The following is a 16122-nucleotide window of genomic DNA, read 5'->3' as shown; positions in this document are numbered from 1 at the left end:
GCACTCGTACGTACGTACTCGTCCGTGTGCACCATAAAAACCGGTTCAAAATTGCATTGTGGGAACACGTCATCTTGATGAAAATGGCGACCTCCATGCTACCGTCGTGACCGTTGGCCAGCCAAATGCCATGTTTTATTGATGATTTTTGACTGTCAGATCTGTCGAAGTCGAGGGAAAATGTATAAAACATCGAACAAGAGCGATTTTATCACCTATGTTGCTGATGATGACAATTATGACAACCAAAAACGACGGAGACAGTCGTATTTGAGAGTGAGTAGCGTTGCCACTGGTTCAACGTGTTACGCATGTTGAACTTGATGTTAGGCCTAGGTGGGTGTATAGCCTATGTTGACGTTACACATGAGTATTTTAGTTTAGTGCTAAGTAGGATGGGTTAGTCTGTTATCGCGGTAGTTATACCCGATGAAAATAACCTTACATTCCTGAATTATCCTATCCTTGCTGTTGTTTAACTCTTACTTTTTAACTTGAATCATAAAATTTTGTCTGTGGTTCAATTTACAGTAGGCCCCTATTTAATTTTCCTCTGAAAAAAGTACAATAGGGCCTAGCTCAGAAAATTTGTGTGCGCAGTGTATGCAAGCAGAGGTGGAGTTCCTGGTATTGAGGAATGGTTTCTACGATGGCCTTTAATGCACTTTGTCATGCATAAATAAAGATATAAGGAATGACTTTGCTTTCAGAAGAAACACAACAGCCTCATTTTGTAAAAATTGTTCTCTTTTACCTGTAACTGATTCCGTTTTTGCCAGTCTTCTCCTTAAAGATGCCATATACTAAGAGAACGAGATGAAGAAAATTGCACTGCATCACCTTACGTTTATTAACCACTCCTGCTGGGTGGAATTTGCATACTTGGGAGGAGTTTCTGGGCAATTTCAAGATTTTCCGTTTTCAAAATTCTTCCAGAGTTCATAATTTCATTTACTGGATGCTTACACCCACACGAATGACTGTCTGATGCCTACTCTAATCTGACAGGCAACCTCCATTGACGCCTGAGTATTGTAGCCAGGCCTGCTGCCCAGTAAAGAGGTCAACATTGAGCAGTATTTGGTAATTTCCTTTGTTCCTGAAACTGGTTGAGTGCATTGCTGAATGACAGTGGTATCTTTTCAAATGCAGCCAGATTAGTGCACAGTGCTACTGTATCATCGCTGAAGATCTGGGGCACTTTTTTCCCCGCAGATAATTGGCGTGTGCTGGATGCCACAAACAGTGGTGTACCGTTTTAAAACAATGACGGATTACCTCCGCTAATGTCAGCACTCTGTGCTGAAAAATGTTTGCAATTCCCAGCAGCTTGGTCTTTTGTTCTGAGTATGGTCTTTTGTTATCAGGCCCAGCTCCTTTGTCCGATTTCGGGCACCCTGGCTATGAGTACAACCCAAGGTCTCCGATGGTTAATGCGACAAGGAATAACTTCACTTTTTAACCAGAACTTTTTAACCCCAATGAAATGCAGCAACAACTTTGACATTCATCTTACCGGTACTGGCACTCAAATTGGTGTTTTGTCAAAGGAATACCGAATAATAAATATGTGGGTATTCCAAATTTTATTTTCTTGGTGAACTCATTATTTTATTGATGTCTGAAACAATCGTTGAAAATGTCTTTCTTCGGAGTTCTAATTCTCCGAGAATTATAACCATCTCGTTAGACCTGAACTATTTTATTCCAAGTTAATGTTAGAAATTCTAAATATCCGTTGCCAATTCTTCAAATTGTATAAGCAATAAAATTGCGACAATAATTCATTTGTTCTATCACATTTTTACCTGTACTTTGATAATTTCATGTACATGTATTACATGCACATCTTGTTGGAATCAATCACAAAACTGCATTGGAAAATATGAATGCAACTTCTCCACATCCACTTTGGATTCAGGGAAGAACAGTTTAATGTACATATATATTATTCAACACAGCATACCACAAACATGCAACCTCCAGCACACTGTACCAGCTGAGCTACCCAGCTTTATGTCTGTGGCTTTTTGCCAACATCTTTGTTAGGGAGCACTATTTAGAAGTTCAACACTTTTCAGCAGTTTTCGTGGCCCAGTTTTTTTCCAGGATCTGACAAATTGAGTTAGAATGTTCAGAAAAATGCAGCAATTATGGTATGTGGTTCACTGTGGTCAATGTAAGCTAAATACAATACATACCAGTACATACATGTACATGTACATGTACAGGAAGCAGTTGTCCTACTTCAGGTTAATATTTATTATTTTGTGTATTAAAGAAGCTGCTCTTTCTGCAGTGTGTGTGCACAGTTTGTGGGCACAGTAAGCCTTTTGTAAGTTAAATGGGAATGAAATCTGGTTCATTGAATTACCTGATTGCACATACATGTAAACATATCATTTTGAATTCTCAAGACTAAAGAAACTGTTGCTATACATGTACCTCGTGATTTGGGGCAAACTTTTGTATAGCGACTGCCATTTCTGGAATGAACTGGTTCCTTTCTTTGTGCCCTTCTTATCCCTGGGAAACAGTGTACTTGTGCAAGGCATTTCCTATGTAACTGAGCAAAAGTTTGCCTTGAATCACGAGGTATAGCAACAGTGTCTTTTGTGTAAAGAATTCAATTGTTATGTTGATGTGACTCCAAAGAATACAGTGTACCAGATTTTGTTCAAATTTAACTCACAAAATGCACATTATAACTACAAGAACTCTCAAAATTGCTTTTCCATGTGCAGTCCTGGAAGCAACTTTCACGCCTCCAGCGCAACGTTTTCAAGGTTGTGGTGTCACTCACCATCTTGTGTGTGATGTACTTGTTATTCCTGCCTGGCCGGAAGGCCGCCCAGTCTGACACCAACTTTGCCAGGGATCATAATATTGGCAGGGAACCAGGTAATCATGGCGACGCTGGAAAGCTCCCAGTGCTGAACATCAACCAAGATGGTGTCCGCCAAGGACAGGGTGGGAACATGGTAAGGAACCACTCTCAACCTTACCTCTTCTCCTGCAGGTCTAACAAAAGTTGTTGGATTTCCTGTACCTTGCTTCATTTCCCTAAATTGGTGTAATACCGTCACAAAAAAGTTTAAGTATTATTTTCCCATGTTGTCTGTGATTTAAAATTTTTTTTAATCCCAAAACATAAGACGACTTTAAATGTTGCTCTGATGCTTTGATTGGTTATTAAGTAAACCTTCCTACAAATTTCTAAAAGTGTCCTCAACACCACCCTCTCCCTGGCTGCATTCAAATCTGTCTGTCTAGAGCTACCGGTAGGCCTAGGTCTTCACCAGTTGGCATGTTTGGAAATATGCAGGGATATGCTGACAGAAGAGAATAGCCTTAGCCCTGGAAGCTTGCCCATGACTTCCATCCCAACGATTTGAATCTTTAAAAGTGGAAAAACCCGAGGGCTTCTGTTGGAGAGACCTGGGTGCATACATGTAGCAAACCGTTGTCTGTTCTCAAAAGATTTGGTTGAACCATGTCTGTCATCTTTTGTACCATGCTGTAAAATGCACTTGAATATAGCTGAACATACTTTTCTTTCAAACAATTTCTCTGCAGAATTTCGATAATTAAAACCTTTAAAAGCTCAAAATATGTAGAAGTCGAGCACAGAATCCATGTCATTTCTGTATCTCTTGATTCTCTTGGAAGTTTTTTGAAAAGATGAATGGAATTTGAACTCTTCCAACTGATGTAGAAACATTGTGGCCCTTGCCAGTATTTCTGAAGGACTTTGTAATCCCTTCTCCAAGATGATTCCACATCTACTTTTTTCCCTTTGCATCTCTATTCTGTCTCCAGCACCAAGCAGAAGAACCAAAGCGCCACAAGAAAGGGCCTCCCAGGATACACAGGGACCCGCCAAAAGTAAGTGGAAACCAACACCCTCATCACTGGCAGCACATGGGCCATGCATATGAAAGCCAACTCCGCACCCCGGACTCTGGGGAAGGAGCTGCTGCTGGGGCACTGGAGGTAAGATAGGCAAACAAACAAGCTCCCCTGCAGAGCATGGTGGGATATCTGTTGTGGCTTGCAGTGTAGTCCTGCTGTAGTGAGTATCTTTCTTCAGTGCCTCAGTTTTTCTTCGTTTTATTTTGTTGTATATGAATACATTTTTTGTGTTGATGGTTTGTACAGCTGGGAACCAATGATAACTCTACGTATGGCATATTAAACTAGATACAGTAGTCAAAAAAGAGGTGATCAGGTATCGAGATTACATGAATTTGCCTAACACTGCAAGCAGTCCTTTACCTCAGGGGACAAGCACAGAGGCTTTTAAGTGGCCTAACTATAGAGGACCACAAAGCATTCAACTGTTGGCATAATACATTTACTACTCCTTTCCTTTCTTTTCTGTCTTTGGAGGACAGGGTTTTTGTGTGCTGGAACTTTTGCACGTGATTTTATTTTGAAATTTCAAATCCACACTAGTGTTTTAACCACCCAAATTATTTTAAGCCTGACTTAGTTCATTCATAATTTCTTGCTTGGAGGGGGTTAATCAATCATCTCTTCTTCTAAGAGGCAGTTGATCAGATCTGTGTTTTAAGAGTCACCTTTAAAATCCATAGTCACAGGATTTTGAAGTTTATAATGAAATAGAATAGCATTCCAGAGTGTTTCTTGCCATTACTACATGCACCTGTTCACATACCTGCTTGTAACCAGGGTTATTTTACAGTCACTTGCAACTCAAATCCCAAGTCAGTCACAAGTTGAATCCCTGGAAAATCACAAGTAACAGTGTGGGTAATTGCATATAGCAATGAGAGAAGGACATCTTGTGACTTTTTACTGAAAATTGTTTTATTTGCAACAAAAATTTACTTCCGATGACCATGCCTGCAATTTTTCAGTAACTTATGGCGTAATCTAACCCTTCAAATGGCCACATATTCATTTGAGCACTCAACTACACCATTTTTTTTTTTGATGGCGCAAAGCACATGGTTAGGTTTATTTGATATTCTCACTGCCAAAGCCATAGTTACTGCTGTAGATGTGTGCATTAAAGGGAAAGTTTTGAATTATCATTGCAACATTTCACAGAGCACTGCCGAGAAAATCAATTTCTTCCACATAGGCTATGGGGGCAACCTAATCTGAGTATCGCCCATTTGACGGGTACATACATGTGGACTGGGGAACCTGTGTGCAGTAAATTGAGTAATTTCCCCCTGTTACAATGCATGTGTGCACGTAAAATGAGTGTGCTTGCACGCAATTCATTTGTAATGACCAACGGAGCACCAAAATGATGGATTCATTGTAATGGTCTGTGGGTCACCAACAGATTTATGAACTCCCAAGAAACACACATTTGAAAAGGCAGTTTATACCAGCTCATTGCCGTCTTAATTTGCACATGGCACTCATCTCAGGATAACAAGAGTGGGCAAGCGGAGGAACCTGTACTGCACATCCCTGATGACGCTGTGGCCAGGAATGGTCCATCAGAAGCCAGAGATCAAGACGATTCCAAAAAACACGTCGCCGGCGGCTCTGACGATGAGTCTCAAAGCCGCAAGGGCGACTCGGAGAGTAAAAGCAGTATCTACGGTAAAAAGCACAAACTCTGACAATCGGTATTCTGTTCAGTGCCATCAGAAGATAGAGGGTCTTACTGTATTACGTCCCCCAGTGGACAAGTCAGTGTACACGTTAAGGCTCATCCAGTTCTAAGCATTGTGATTGCTAGCGTACAGAACACGCCAAGTGTTCCACGGCGGTCGTTCCGATTCTGCAGTGGGCAAAAGGCCCTGTGATAGGCAGTTTACAAAGCAAGTGTTCAGTGGTGTTCATTCCAAACAAACCCAAGACAGCATAGCTCCATTCCTGGAATGTAGGAACTCTCAGCTGCAATGTCCCTGGATTCATCTGTAGTGCCGTAGTTTAGATAAGCCCATTTAGCACTATCGTTGGGGCTGTCCCAACTATATCTGAAACCAGTGTCACAGCGTCTGTACACCTGTCGGTGCCGGTTGGGGATCTCCACCACAGCATTCGTCTGTCCAGCACTAAGCGTGATGAAACAGCCCACTGACCGGCACAAAAATCCTTAAAATTCCCAGAAAAAAGATCAGTCACTATCAAATTTCATATTTTTACCTGGGAGAATTTTTAAAAAATGAACTCTTCATCAATTTCGAAAGAAAATCTCACTAAAAAGTGATCTACAGTTCCCTCAAGCGGGCCCCTGGATCCCCTGGCTGTGCCCAGCGAGACTCCTGTTACACTGTACATTTATTTCGCTCCCTTTGTTTGCCATTGCAAAATTGTCCTGCAGTAAAATATGGCTGGCTATAACACTATTTGGAACCATAGCCATAGTTTGGACATTTCCTAAAAGCTTTGTTAACTTGCTTTGTGTGTGAAATTCAGTTGGTTTCTTTTTGTTTTGTTTGTTTTCTCTGCAAACACATACAAAACCCTTCTTCATATACCAGGTTCACAAAAACTGTTTTAGTATTTGATTGATTTGTCATTTGAAAAAGTAACCAAAAAGGGAACAATCAGTTAAAAAAAAACAGTTGTAGGCTCAAGGCCCTATCAGGTGTGCAGGCTATATGCCTCAATCACATGTGAGAATCCTTTTTGTCTCGTTATTTGGAATGAATAATGCTGATCATAGTGTGTCTGGTACCTTGCCCCTCCAGGTGCCAAGAATGAGCGGCAAGAGGCAGTGGTGGGTGCCTTCCTGCATGCGTGGAAGGCCTACAGGGCCCACGCCTGGGGTCATGACGAGCTGAAGCCAATCAGTAAATCGTACAACAACTGGTTCGGCCTGGGACTGACCATCATCGATGCACTGGACACTATGTACATAATGGGGTTGAATGAGGGTGAGCATTCCAACATTCTCATTAACCCTATCCGCCAAAGCATATTGTTTGGCCTACAGTACTCAGTACTATAAAATACTAACTAATAGCCTGAGCCTGAAGGACCTAGCGCTACAAATTACTACTTCTGGCTAGGTTACTTCCATTGTTACTTGTACAGAGAACAATAAAGCCATGCATTCATAGTGCCACAGCACTGTATGGTACATTGTCTTTTCTATTGTATTTTATGGCTTCAGAGAACAATGCAGTCATGTCCTCTTACAAGCGGCAGCACTGATTACTACATTTTACCACAAGCAGTAATTTGTAGTATTATTTAGGGTTAGGATTAATAGAAGAGATGCCTTGGCTTACTCTCCAGTCTTTAGTTTGTCCAGTCTTCAGTTTGTCCAGTCTTCAGTTTGTCCAGTCTTCAGTTTGTCCAGTCTGTCGGGAACAAAATCTACCTGCACTTGTGACTTTACGTGGGAATTGTAGAAATAACTTTGGAGTGTATTGGTACATCTTTCTGAGGAGCAAAGTACGTTAAGTAATTAACCATGTCTTGCAAGGGCCATCTAATTTATTTTGATTAAGATTATGGTTGTGTAGGGCACTGTGACATAGACTGTTGTGTAAGTTGTGCATTAAAGCTTGCCTGAATGCACACACTGTCGGTTTTGCCATCTTTTGGAAATCTATCTAATTGGCACCAGTCTGACAGCAATTTTTTTTTTATTTCATTTGTTAGTTCTGCTTTGCAGGTCCAGGCACGGTCAGTGCAAATTTTCCTGTGAGACTTGAAGAAGAAATGAGCACGGTTAAGTTGATGATACATGTATTTTACTTTTCAGAATTTGAGGAGGCTCGCAACTGGGTGGAGAATGACATGAACATCAAGCCCAACATCGACGTCAACCTCTTTGAGACCACAATCCGTGTTCTAGGAGGTCTACTAGGTGCCTTTCATCTTTCAAGGGATGAAGCCTTTCTGGATAAAGCGGTAAGCAACCATTAAACAGAAGCTTTTTCACCTCGTACTTTGTTAATCACACAGAAGCAAACGGGATGAGTGACCCTTCTATTCAGTTCCAGGTGAAATTGGGAAGTGCGTGTGATACGAAGTCCCAAAACAAGACACCTTCAGGCTTTTAAAAAAAAAATGTTTTCTTTTACTCATTAGTCGTGAAGCTACAGAATATCAAGTCTGTGATCCCTTCACAGGACTTCAATTCATATTTCATATAATCGTGGTCTACACTCTGTTATCTTCATCTCCACTTGATGTACAAAGCCGCACTCCTGCGCCTCTCAGTTGAAAGGGGGACTTCTCTGGTATTTTATGCTTCATTATTTACAGAGTAGGGTATGTCTTCCTCAAACAGCTGCAACTAGGACAATACATGTCTCCCCCTTTTTTTCATTGTATACATGTATTTTAATACCCAACTTCATTTTGGTTATGTACTTATGTACTTGTTATTGTCATTAGTCTTGGCTCTTCCTTAGAATGTTCTTGTATTTTCTTAATAACTAGTTAACCCTTTCCTGCACTGCTTCCTCCCCGCTCCATCTATTTAATGATCACCTGTCTCCATGCACTTGTTGTAACGTGGTGACCTCTCGGGACAAGGGAGAATTTAGTAGTCTAAGCCACATTTCAGTTTGGTTTCAAATGTTGGCTTTCAAGTGGAGTGTCAAAAGCATTCAAGTTTTTGCAAAAATGGTTTAAGGAAGTAAACGATGAACTGCGCTTGAATCTACAGACAGCATTTTTGTCTTTTCGTCCTTGAAGAAAGTATTAGGTAATAGTCTCCTACCGGCCTTCAACACAAAGAGCAAGGTCCCTTATGCAGACGTGAACCTGAAAACAGGCAAAGCCCACGCACCGCGATGGGGACCAGACAGCTCGGTGTCAGAAGTTTCCACCATCCAGCTTGAATTCCGCGACCTGACCTTCACCACAAAGGACAACCGGTTTAAGGAGGCAGCAGACACTGTCATGAACCACCTGCACAACCTGCCCAAGACGGATGGGCTGGTGCCCATCTTCATCAATGCCAACACAGGACAGTTCCGCCAGCAATCGACCATCACCTTTGGGGCCAGGGCCGACAGTTACTATGAGTACCTTTTGAAGCAGTGGCTTCAAACTGGCAAGTCAGAAAGAAGGTCAGAGGGGCTTCCTTTCCTTTCATTTGATTGAGTTGCAGGATGTCCAGTTCTCATCAAAGAATTCTTGAGGTCAATCAATTTTGTCTCCAGTTTGGGAGAACAGAGCAGTTGAAGGCAATTGCATTACTTACGTATATCTGTTGTGCGATGATTGGGTTGTTGTGCATTGAGTTCTTGTGAAGGTACACATACAGTAATATTAGCCAGTTTGGTTGCTTATGATCAATATATTGTTACATCTATTCATGCTTTCCAGCATACGTTCATTTGCTTATGAAAGTCAAATTTTTCTTTGTTCTTTGTTTATTTTTCCCTCTTAATGTTCAGGTTTAAGGAAGATTTCGATGCAGCCATGACAGGAACCAAGAACCGTCTTTTGCGGCGATCAGGTCCCAGCAATCTGCTTTTTGTGGGTGAACTAGTGAACAAGAACTTTTCGCCCAAGATGGTAAGTTTGCAGGTTAAGAACAGAGACACAAAGAATTGCTGGAAAAACAGGGTACCCTAGCCATGGGCTACCATTACCTCCATGTTCTCAGCTGGTATCATCTTTTGCATAGGACCACCTGGTGTGTTTTCTGCCAGGCACCCTGGCCCTGGGCTACTTCCATGGCCTGGATGAATCCTACTTGGAGCTGGCCCACAATCTTGCCAACACTTGCTACCAGATGTACGCACAGATGCCCACGTTTCTCAGCCCAGAGATTGCCCACTTCAACATGCTGCCTGGCACTAAGGACGACATAATTGTCAAGGTGAGTCGGGAAACACATGTTTAAGAGAGTGATATTTCTCTGGGAAGCAGCGAAAGGCATGCCGGGGGTCAGAGTCCTAGAAGTGGAAATCTTTATTTCTGTACCAGTTGGCTGTCCAGTTGCACAAACCAGTTCCCAATGATAATGCGTGAAGCAGCGAATACAAACTTTGGGAGCATCTTTGTAATAGGAATACATCCATGTTCTCAAAATCAAGATTTGTTTTTTGGTTTTTCTTTTACCATTGAGAAAGATCAAAATGCCAGTTTTTTCCAAATGTGAGATTTTTGTCCCATCTTGATGGACATGTAAAATAAAGGGTACTACTCCCTGAACTGACATCCTCCTGTCTTTGGTAGCCGGCTGATGCCCACAATCTACTCCGCCCAGAGACGATCGAGAGCTTCTTCTACCTGTATCGCATCACCAAGGACGAGAGATACAGGGACTGGGGATGGCAAATCTTCCAGGCCTTTGAGCGCTACACCAAGATTCCTGAAGGTGGCTACTCGTCCATCAGCAATGTCAAAAATCCTGACAAGCCCTCCTTCCGGGACAAGATGGAGAGCTTCTTCCTCGGGGAGACACTCAAGTATTTCTTCTTGCTGTTCAGCGACGAACCGGACTTACTACCCCTGGACAGATATGTGCTTAACACTGAAGGACATCCTCTCCCTATAAGGACAATAGATGGTGCCATCATGCACTAGCTGGTCATCAAATGATGTAATAAATGGATTCATCGGGACAACGGGCAGTGACATCTGGTTTTTTATTCAGTGATTTGTACAATGCCCGTGAGTGGGTGTGGAAGTGCTTGGGAATGATTCTGATTTTTTTAACCGAAATAACTTGATTCTTGCATTGAGAGAGAAGATAGAGACTGATAATGTGATGACCACAAGGAGTCGTGAAGCCCAATGCAAAAATGCTGAAATATGTGGCCAGGTGTCTGGGAGAAACAACTCAGTCCGTTACAAGTTGTAAACGCTACTTTTAAGTAATTTGGCTGCATTTACAAATGCATCCATGAAAAATGGTAGCAGCCCCAAGCTTTTATCTGTCTTGAGCAGAAGTACCCCCTATTTTTAAAAGAGCCAGGTCGGTGGGGGTATTCATTTTGTTGGCAGCAATGGGATCGTAACACATGCATTTCATAGTCATTTGTGAACCAGGGCATTTCCCACAAAAGGGTTCTCCGTTGCTAGGAAAACTGCACCCTCTCTTGCTCTAGCTCAGGGGCTCATGGGTACAAGTGTATCGTTTGCAGCTGTGGGCAAATGATTCAGATGTACAGCTGACACGTTTCAAATAGTTGAGGAACGGCTAATGTTATTATTCCAGGTGGCACTGGAAACCCAAGCTGGCACATGTGGATGTTTTTTGTCAACGCTTCTGATATAGTGTTCACATTGCCAGTGCTATTTCTTTGTATGGTCTTATAGGTCTAGCCTTCAAATACATAATCTCCGTTCACGTGGAATGCAGTACCTATTCCTGTGCATGAGATGTCATACGGATATCTGCATGCAGACCAACCTTGGACCCTGCAGCCGCATGAGTGATATTTGGGCTGTGGTCAGACTAGATTCCAAGTCAGCTCACGTGGGCCTGTTAGTGGACTATGAAAAAGGGGGCCACTAAAAATCAGGCAGACTTTCAATAGCTCGAAGTTCAAATGCAGGATAGCAAACTGGTCTTAACGTACAAGGTGAGCATTCCAGAGAGCGGCTGTCACTTGTGTGTGAATTCTCAGTGGCTCTTGTTCAGCTACTGAAAATTAGGATTGTCAGATTTTGCAGTGACATACAAGGAGCAAAATGATGAATGCAGTGTCCGTTTCCCAGCAGCCGAGCTGTTTTAAGCAACGTACTGGTAAGACTTGAAGGTTGCTGTGCAGCAGTGAATGGCCTGCACATGTACTGAACTGGGAAGTTAAGTGTTTCACAAAAGCCGGTGTGGCGGTCTCAGCTGTGGCCCAGTCTCAGCAGTCCCCCCTGACGTAGCCGGACATTTCAGCACGACACAAGCACGGTCTCGTTGGCCTTCCGCGCTGAGATGTCCACATGACTAACTCGCACGGTACCGTAAGTGGTGCTATTATCTTTGGTGTAGGCCTATGTACAGTACACGTCATGTACAACATGAAGCATGCATGGACTGCACTGCTCAGCACGCCACTTAAAGGGACGACTTTCCCGTTGTTGTGCGCAGAGATGGCAAGACGTATTTTTACCATATTTGGTAAGGGGGACCGCTGAGACTGGGAGAGAGCTGAGACGAGCACATCGGGCCATCTCAGGAGGAAAAGACATTTGAAAACAATAGTTTCACATGAAATGTGTTCACCAATGCAGGTGAATAGCCTGCCAAGTTACTTCATACAGGGTGTGCAGATGTGAGCTATCCAGTTTGTGGTGTACTGTGCCCTTTTCTATTGTGTGTGAGAAATGCTCAACTGCATGCTAAGTTCCAGCCAGGTTGAGTACATTAAAGTTGGGGAAATGGGACCCAAGTGGTTGTCAGTTTGTGATGTCTTTTTCCTTACATATTTTGAAAACTCGGAGAGTAGAAATGTCCTTTGCCTGCATGGGAAAGGAGCTGGAATATTTGAATTCCAGTTGCCTTGGATTATGTACTCCATTATACAAGGTAGCAACAAGTGCAAAATATGTATCACATTGTTTACATGTTTTGAGAGAGACTCGTATTGCACTAGAGACCCTTTTTTCATGTATTTTTGAACAAGTGGGTAAGTTTTTTTTAATGCTGCATGGCTTCTGCCGTACAGTGCTGTTGAGTCAAAGGTGCTTTGTCTATTTTAATGTCCTATGGACAAAAAAGGAAGAACTCTGAGAAAAATTACAGCAAGAGAAATCTTGACGTCAACATGTTCTTGAACACCGCCGACACAGTTGCTGAATTTTTTTTCAATGTGCAATCTACATTTATGTACAAACTTAACTTGTGAATATTTTAGAAGCACAGGAAGCATGTTCCGAGTCTTGTAACAAAACTGAGGTTTCGGCAGGAGGCCCTATTTGGCACCTAGTTTGTCCTGTTTTCTGATTTCAAAGCATGTAAAAACAAAACAAAACAATCCATTTTGCCAATTGAGGGGGAGGATTAAGGCCTGTGGGTTTAATTTTACAGCCTGTGCCGCATTTCATCCAGAAAACAATGGATTGCAATGTTCTCTGTTTTGGGCCTTCCCCCCCCCCAAGATGGATATCGGCAATGGTTATTATGGTTTGCCCTTTTGTCACACTTTCAGTTTCCTATTTCTTGAAGCACTTCATGAAAACATTGGTGATCAATTAATTATTTTAACCTGTGAGTCAAGTAAGAGGCCAGTACACTGCAGATATTGATGTTTGAGTCATTTTAGCCTTTGTTTTATCAGTCCCACCATGAGTTGTTTTTAAGTGACATCAGTGAAATACTTAATCAGTAAACATGCCTTGCATTCATGCAGTTTGTTGAATAGCGTAGCAGTCTAAGGTTTAATGCACCATGCTTGTACAGGGTGTCCACATAAAAAGTATACCGAGATAAAAATTACTGTAATAGCAAATTTACTTTATATATGGGAAAGAAATATATCTCTAGAAAGGGCAGAATGCCCTCTTTGTAATGGTTTTTGTTTTCAAGAATGCGTTCTTAAAGCAAAGGCATTTGGTATTCTGCACACTTGCATGGTCTAGCCTTGTTAATCACTTATGCAAACTTGTCAGAGTGCCGATTTCAGTTCCCTTAACACCGGTCTAGTTTGTTCACTCATCTGTGTCAGTAACATCACAAGCTGTATACCACTGCAAAGAGGGCATTCTGCCCTTTCTAGAGATATATTTCTTTCCCATATATAAAGTAAATTTGCTATTACAGTAATTTTTATCTCGGTATACTTTTTATGTGGATACCCTGTAGTTTTGAGCTCAGAAAAAAGTCTGACATTCCATCCGGTTTTCAAGGACACTTCTGTTAGAATGTCTTTCATTGCTGTTGAGAGAATATACAGTATTTTTGGTCATTAATATTTTTTTTTTTGGTCACCTTGCTAGTTTAATTACTTCAGTAAGCAAATCACGGGAGACTGTAATGAACTTGAATTTGTTGAAAGTACAATTGCAGGAAAAGAAGATGGTCAGTTACAGTTATAACTATCGGGCATGCAACTTGGAATTCGACCCCAAAATTCCAATCTTTACAAGACTTTGTACGGTGTTTTTAAATTTTCAATGGCATGAGTGTGAAGTGAAAAACGAGGATATCAGCTGATCTGAGGAAAAGTTGCATGCCTGACCTGTGTCTCCGTCACAGTACCCTATCCTATTGACCCCAACAGTCCTGAATCCTACAACTGTTGGGGCTGGTAAATGCACCCCCAGAGGATTAAAAAAAAAGTCATGTAAGTAGAAAAGTGTTACTTTGGGTGGCTCTTTCATCCCCTTTTCTTTCCAATGCATGTAAAAAGCCCCCAGATTTTACCTTCACCCGCCAGAAAGGCCATAAAAGGCTACATGAAGAAATGTATATGTTATTTGGACGTGGGAAAAAATTTTCCTCCATCTCTAAAATTTGCCTTTCTGGATTATTAGGTTAAGGATGCCATCTGCAGAGAGATCATCACGAAGTGCAGGTGCTAGGATTGTGCACTTAAGGTATAGGTCATGGGACATGACGAGACATACGTGTAACATGATGAGCATCTTTTTCATAGTGCACGAGCTCTGGCAAAATATTTCCAGCCACTTTATTATAGTGGCCTGCTCTATAAGCCCTTATCCATGAACATACAAGACAGCATATTGCATTTTGGAAACTTTTGGAACTGGAGTCGGTAGGAACTACGTAACGGCAAGATTCTTCAGTACTTGTAAATAACTCCAGGATCAACATTGGCAGTTTGCTGGCCATGCCATCGCAGGTGTGCTATTGTAATGTTACAGCTTGCACTAAGTGGAACTGTTTTTATGAGAGAAATTGTGTAGCCACTATTTTGGATACAATTTCTTAGATTCAATGATGTGTACATTTTCATAACAGAGTGATGTTTAGATAGCTGGTCTATTTATCATGGCATTTTTTTTATTTATTTTACGAAATGGCCCAAGGGAATGGAAAAGAAACCTTAAGAATTCATTTACATTTTCAGTCCATTGCAGTTCTTTGCACTGTAGATATTTTGGTGATCTTTTCGTTCATGAAGTCGTGCTGAAATTTGGGGTTTTTTTTCAGTATTTTCTTGCCTCAAAAATGTTTGGCCAAGATCAGATTGAATGACTCAGTTTTTGTTTAAATTAAAGGAACAGTTCAATCTTGTACTTTTGTAATTGTATAATAAACCAATGTATGCAACACAGATTTGTTGTATATACGGAAATTTGACACGTAATTATAATTATTATACTGTTCAAATGAGACATGCGATTTGGAATTGGGTATTGGTATTCAACGAAATTAATAAATGTACTTAGATTTATCCAGTTGACGGCAGATCTTTGTTGAGATTGAAACAAGGAAAAAATACAAATTTGGGTATCTTGGAATCAAACACTCTGTCGAGATAAACAGATAGATATAGAACAGATAGACAAGTCATGACAAAATATTAAAATGTAGTTATAGTTGCACACACATATATGCAAATGTTGTATTTCCAAAACAAAAGAATGACCCAAACAAAAACTTGACTAAGATTTCACTCTGTAACAAGACAAAACAGAACTGGAACAATAGATTTGAACCCAAAACTACAAAATCTAAAATTATGTTAAACCAAGACTGAAAGAAAAAGAAACTTAACACTACCAACATTGCAGAAAAATTTAGAAAACCTAGAACTGGAAGGAAAAAGAACTTTTCTCAGTAGAAAAATACGAACAGATGTGCTCTGGCTACACCACCATCATCATTACATCACCATGCTGTCACTCAATATCGAGTGTGACGTCAGCAACCTAAAGTCAGGTGACTACTCATCAAAGTGGATTTCCAAGAAGCTTTTGATTAACTTAGCACCCCGCTGGTTGCACTGAAGCAATTCCCGTGACAAGCCCGTCATTTCCTCGGCCTTGTCTGAAATCTCCATCTCTGGATCTACGCACAGGGCTAACTTGTCAACGACACGGGGCGGTGTTTGACTGTTCGCCTCACATTTCTCCAAACTCCAGCGATCGACGGCGTGGAGGCAGATCTCTATGATTTTGCAGTGCGGACCCAGGCCCGTGGTCTCTATGTCAAAAAGATAAATGTTTGCATGGTGCTTGGTATCACACGACATAGCTGCTGATAGCCTACAAATTGAACCGTAGAGATACCCGCGGTTAGTACTACAGTGCGCG

At 41.5% G+C, this 16122-nt stretch overlaps 1 protein-coding gene across 2 annotated transcripts; it reads left to right on the top strand.

Annotated features, from left to right (window-relative positions):
• The first annotated feature begins 28 nt into the window (after positions 1-28).
• Positions 29-15274, top strand: LOC110984825 (endoplasmic reticulum mannosyl-oligosaccharide 1,2-alpha-mannosidase-like). Of its 2 annotated transcripts, none has more exons than XM_087143072.1 (10): positions 29-276; positions 2745-2981; positions 3820-3885; positions 5406-5583; positions 6681-6866; positions 7703-7851; positions 8644-9020; positions 9351-9471; positions 9584-9778; positions 10138-15274. In XM_087143072.1, the coding sequence occupies exons 1-10, from the start codon at positions 142-144 to the stop codon at positions 10486-10488; spliced, it is 1995 nt and encodes a 664-aa protein (XP_086999198.1). In that variant the 5' UTR covers positions 29-141; the 3' UTR covers positions 10489-15274. The 2 variants fall into 2 exon arrangements, with proteins under 2 accessions (XP_086999198.1, XP_086999197.1); XM_087143071.1 differs by having other exon boundaries at positions 3820-3993.
• Positions 15275-16122: the final 848 nt, after the last annotated feature.

Source organism: Acanthaster planci, linkage group LG11 (assembly GCF_054643075.1).
Source record: "Acanthaster planci isolate LZ-2023a linkage group LG11, COTS_SCS, whole genome shotgun sequence".
NCBI lineage: Eukaryota > Metazoa > Echinodermata > Asteroidea > Valvatida > Acanthasteridae > Acanthaster > Acanthaster planci.
Note: the sequence above shows the minus strand (reverse complement) of the source record. Positions and strands in the feature narration are given on the sequence as shown.

Excerpts from the sequence above, each read along its gene's own strand:
- LOC110984825 (XM_087143071.1), top strand. The coding sequence starts at position 142 with ATGATTTTTGACTGTCAGATCTGTCGAAGTCGAGGGAAAATGTATAAA. Across the intron at positions 5,584-6,680 it reads GAGTAAAAGCAGTATCTACG|GTGCCAAGAATGAGCGGCAA; the intron begins GTAAAAAGCACA and ends TTGCCCCTCCAG. Across the intron at positions 6,867-7,702 it reads CATAATGGGGTTGAATGAGG|AATTTGAGGAGGCTCGCAAC; the intron begins GTGAGCATTCCA and ends TTTACTTTTCAG.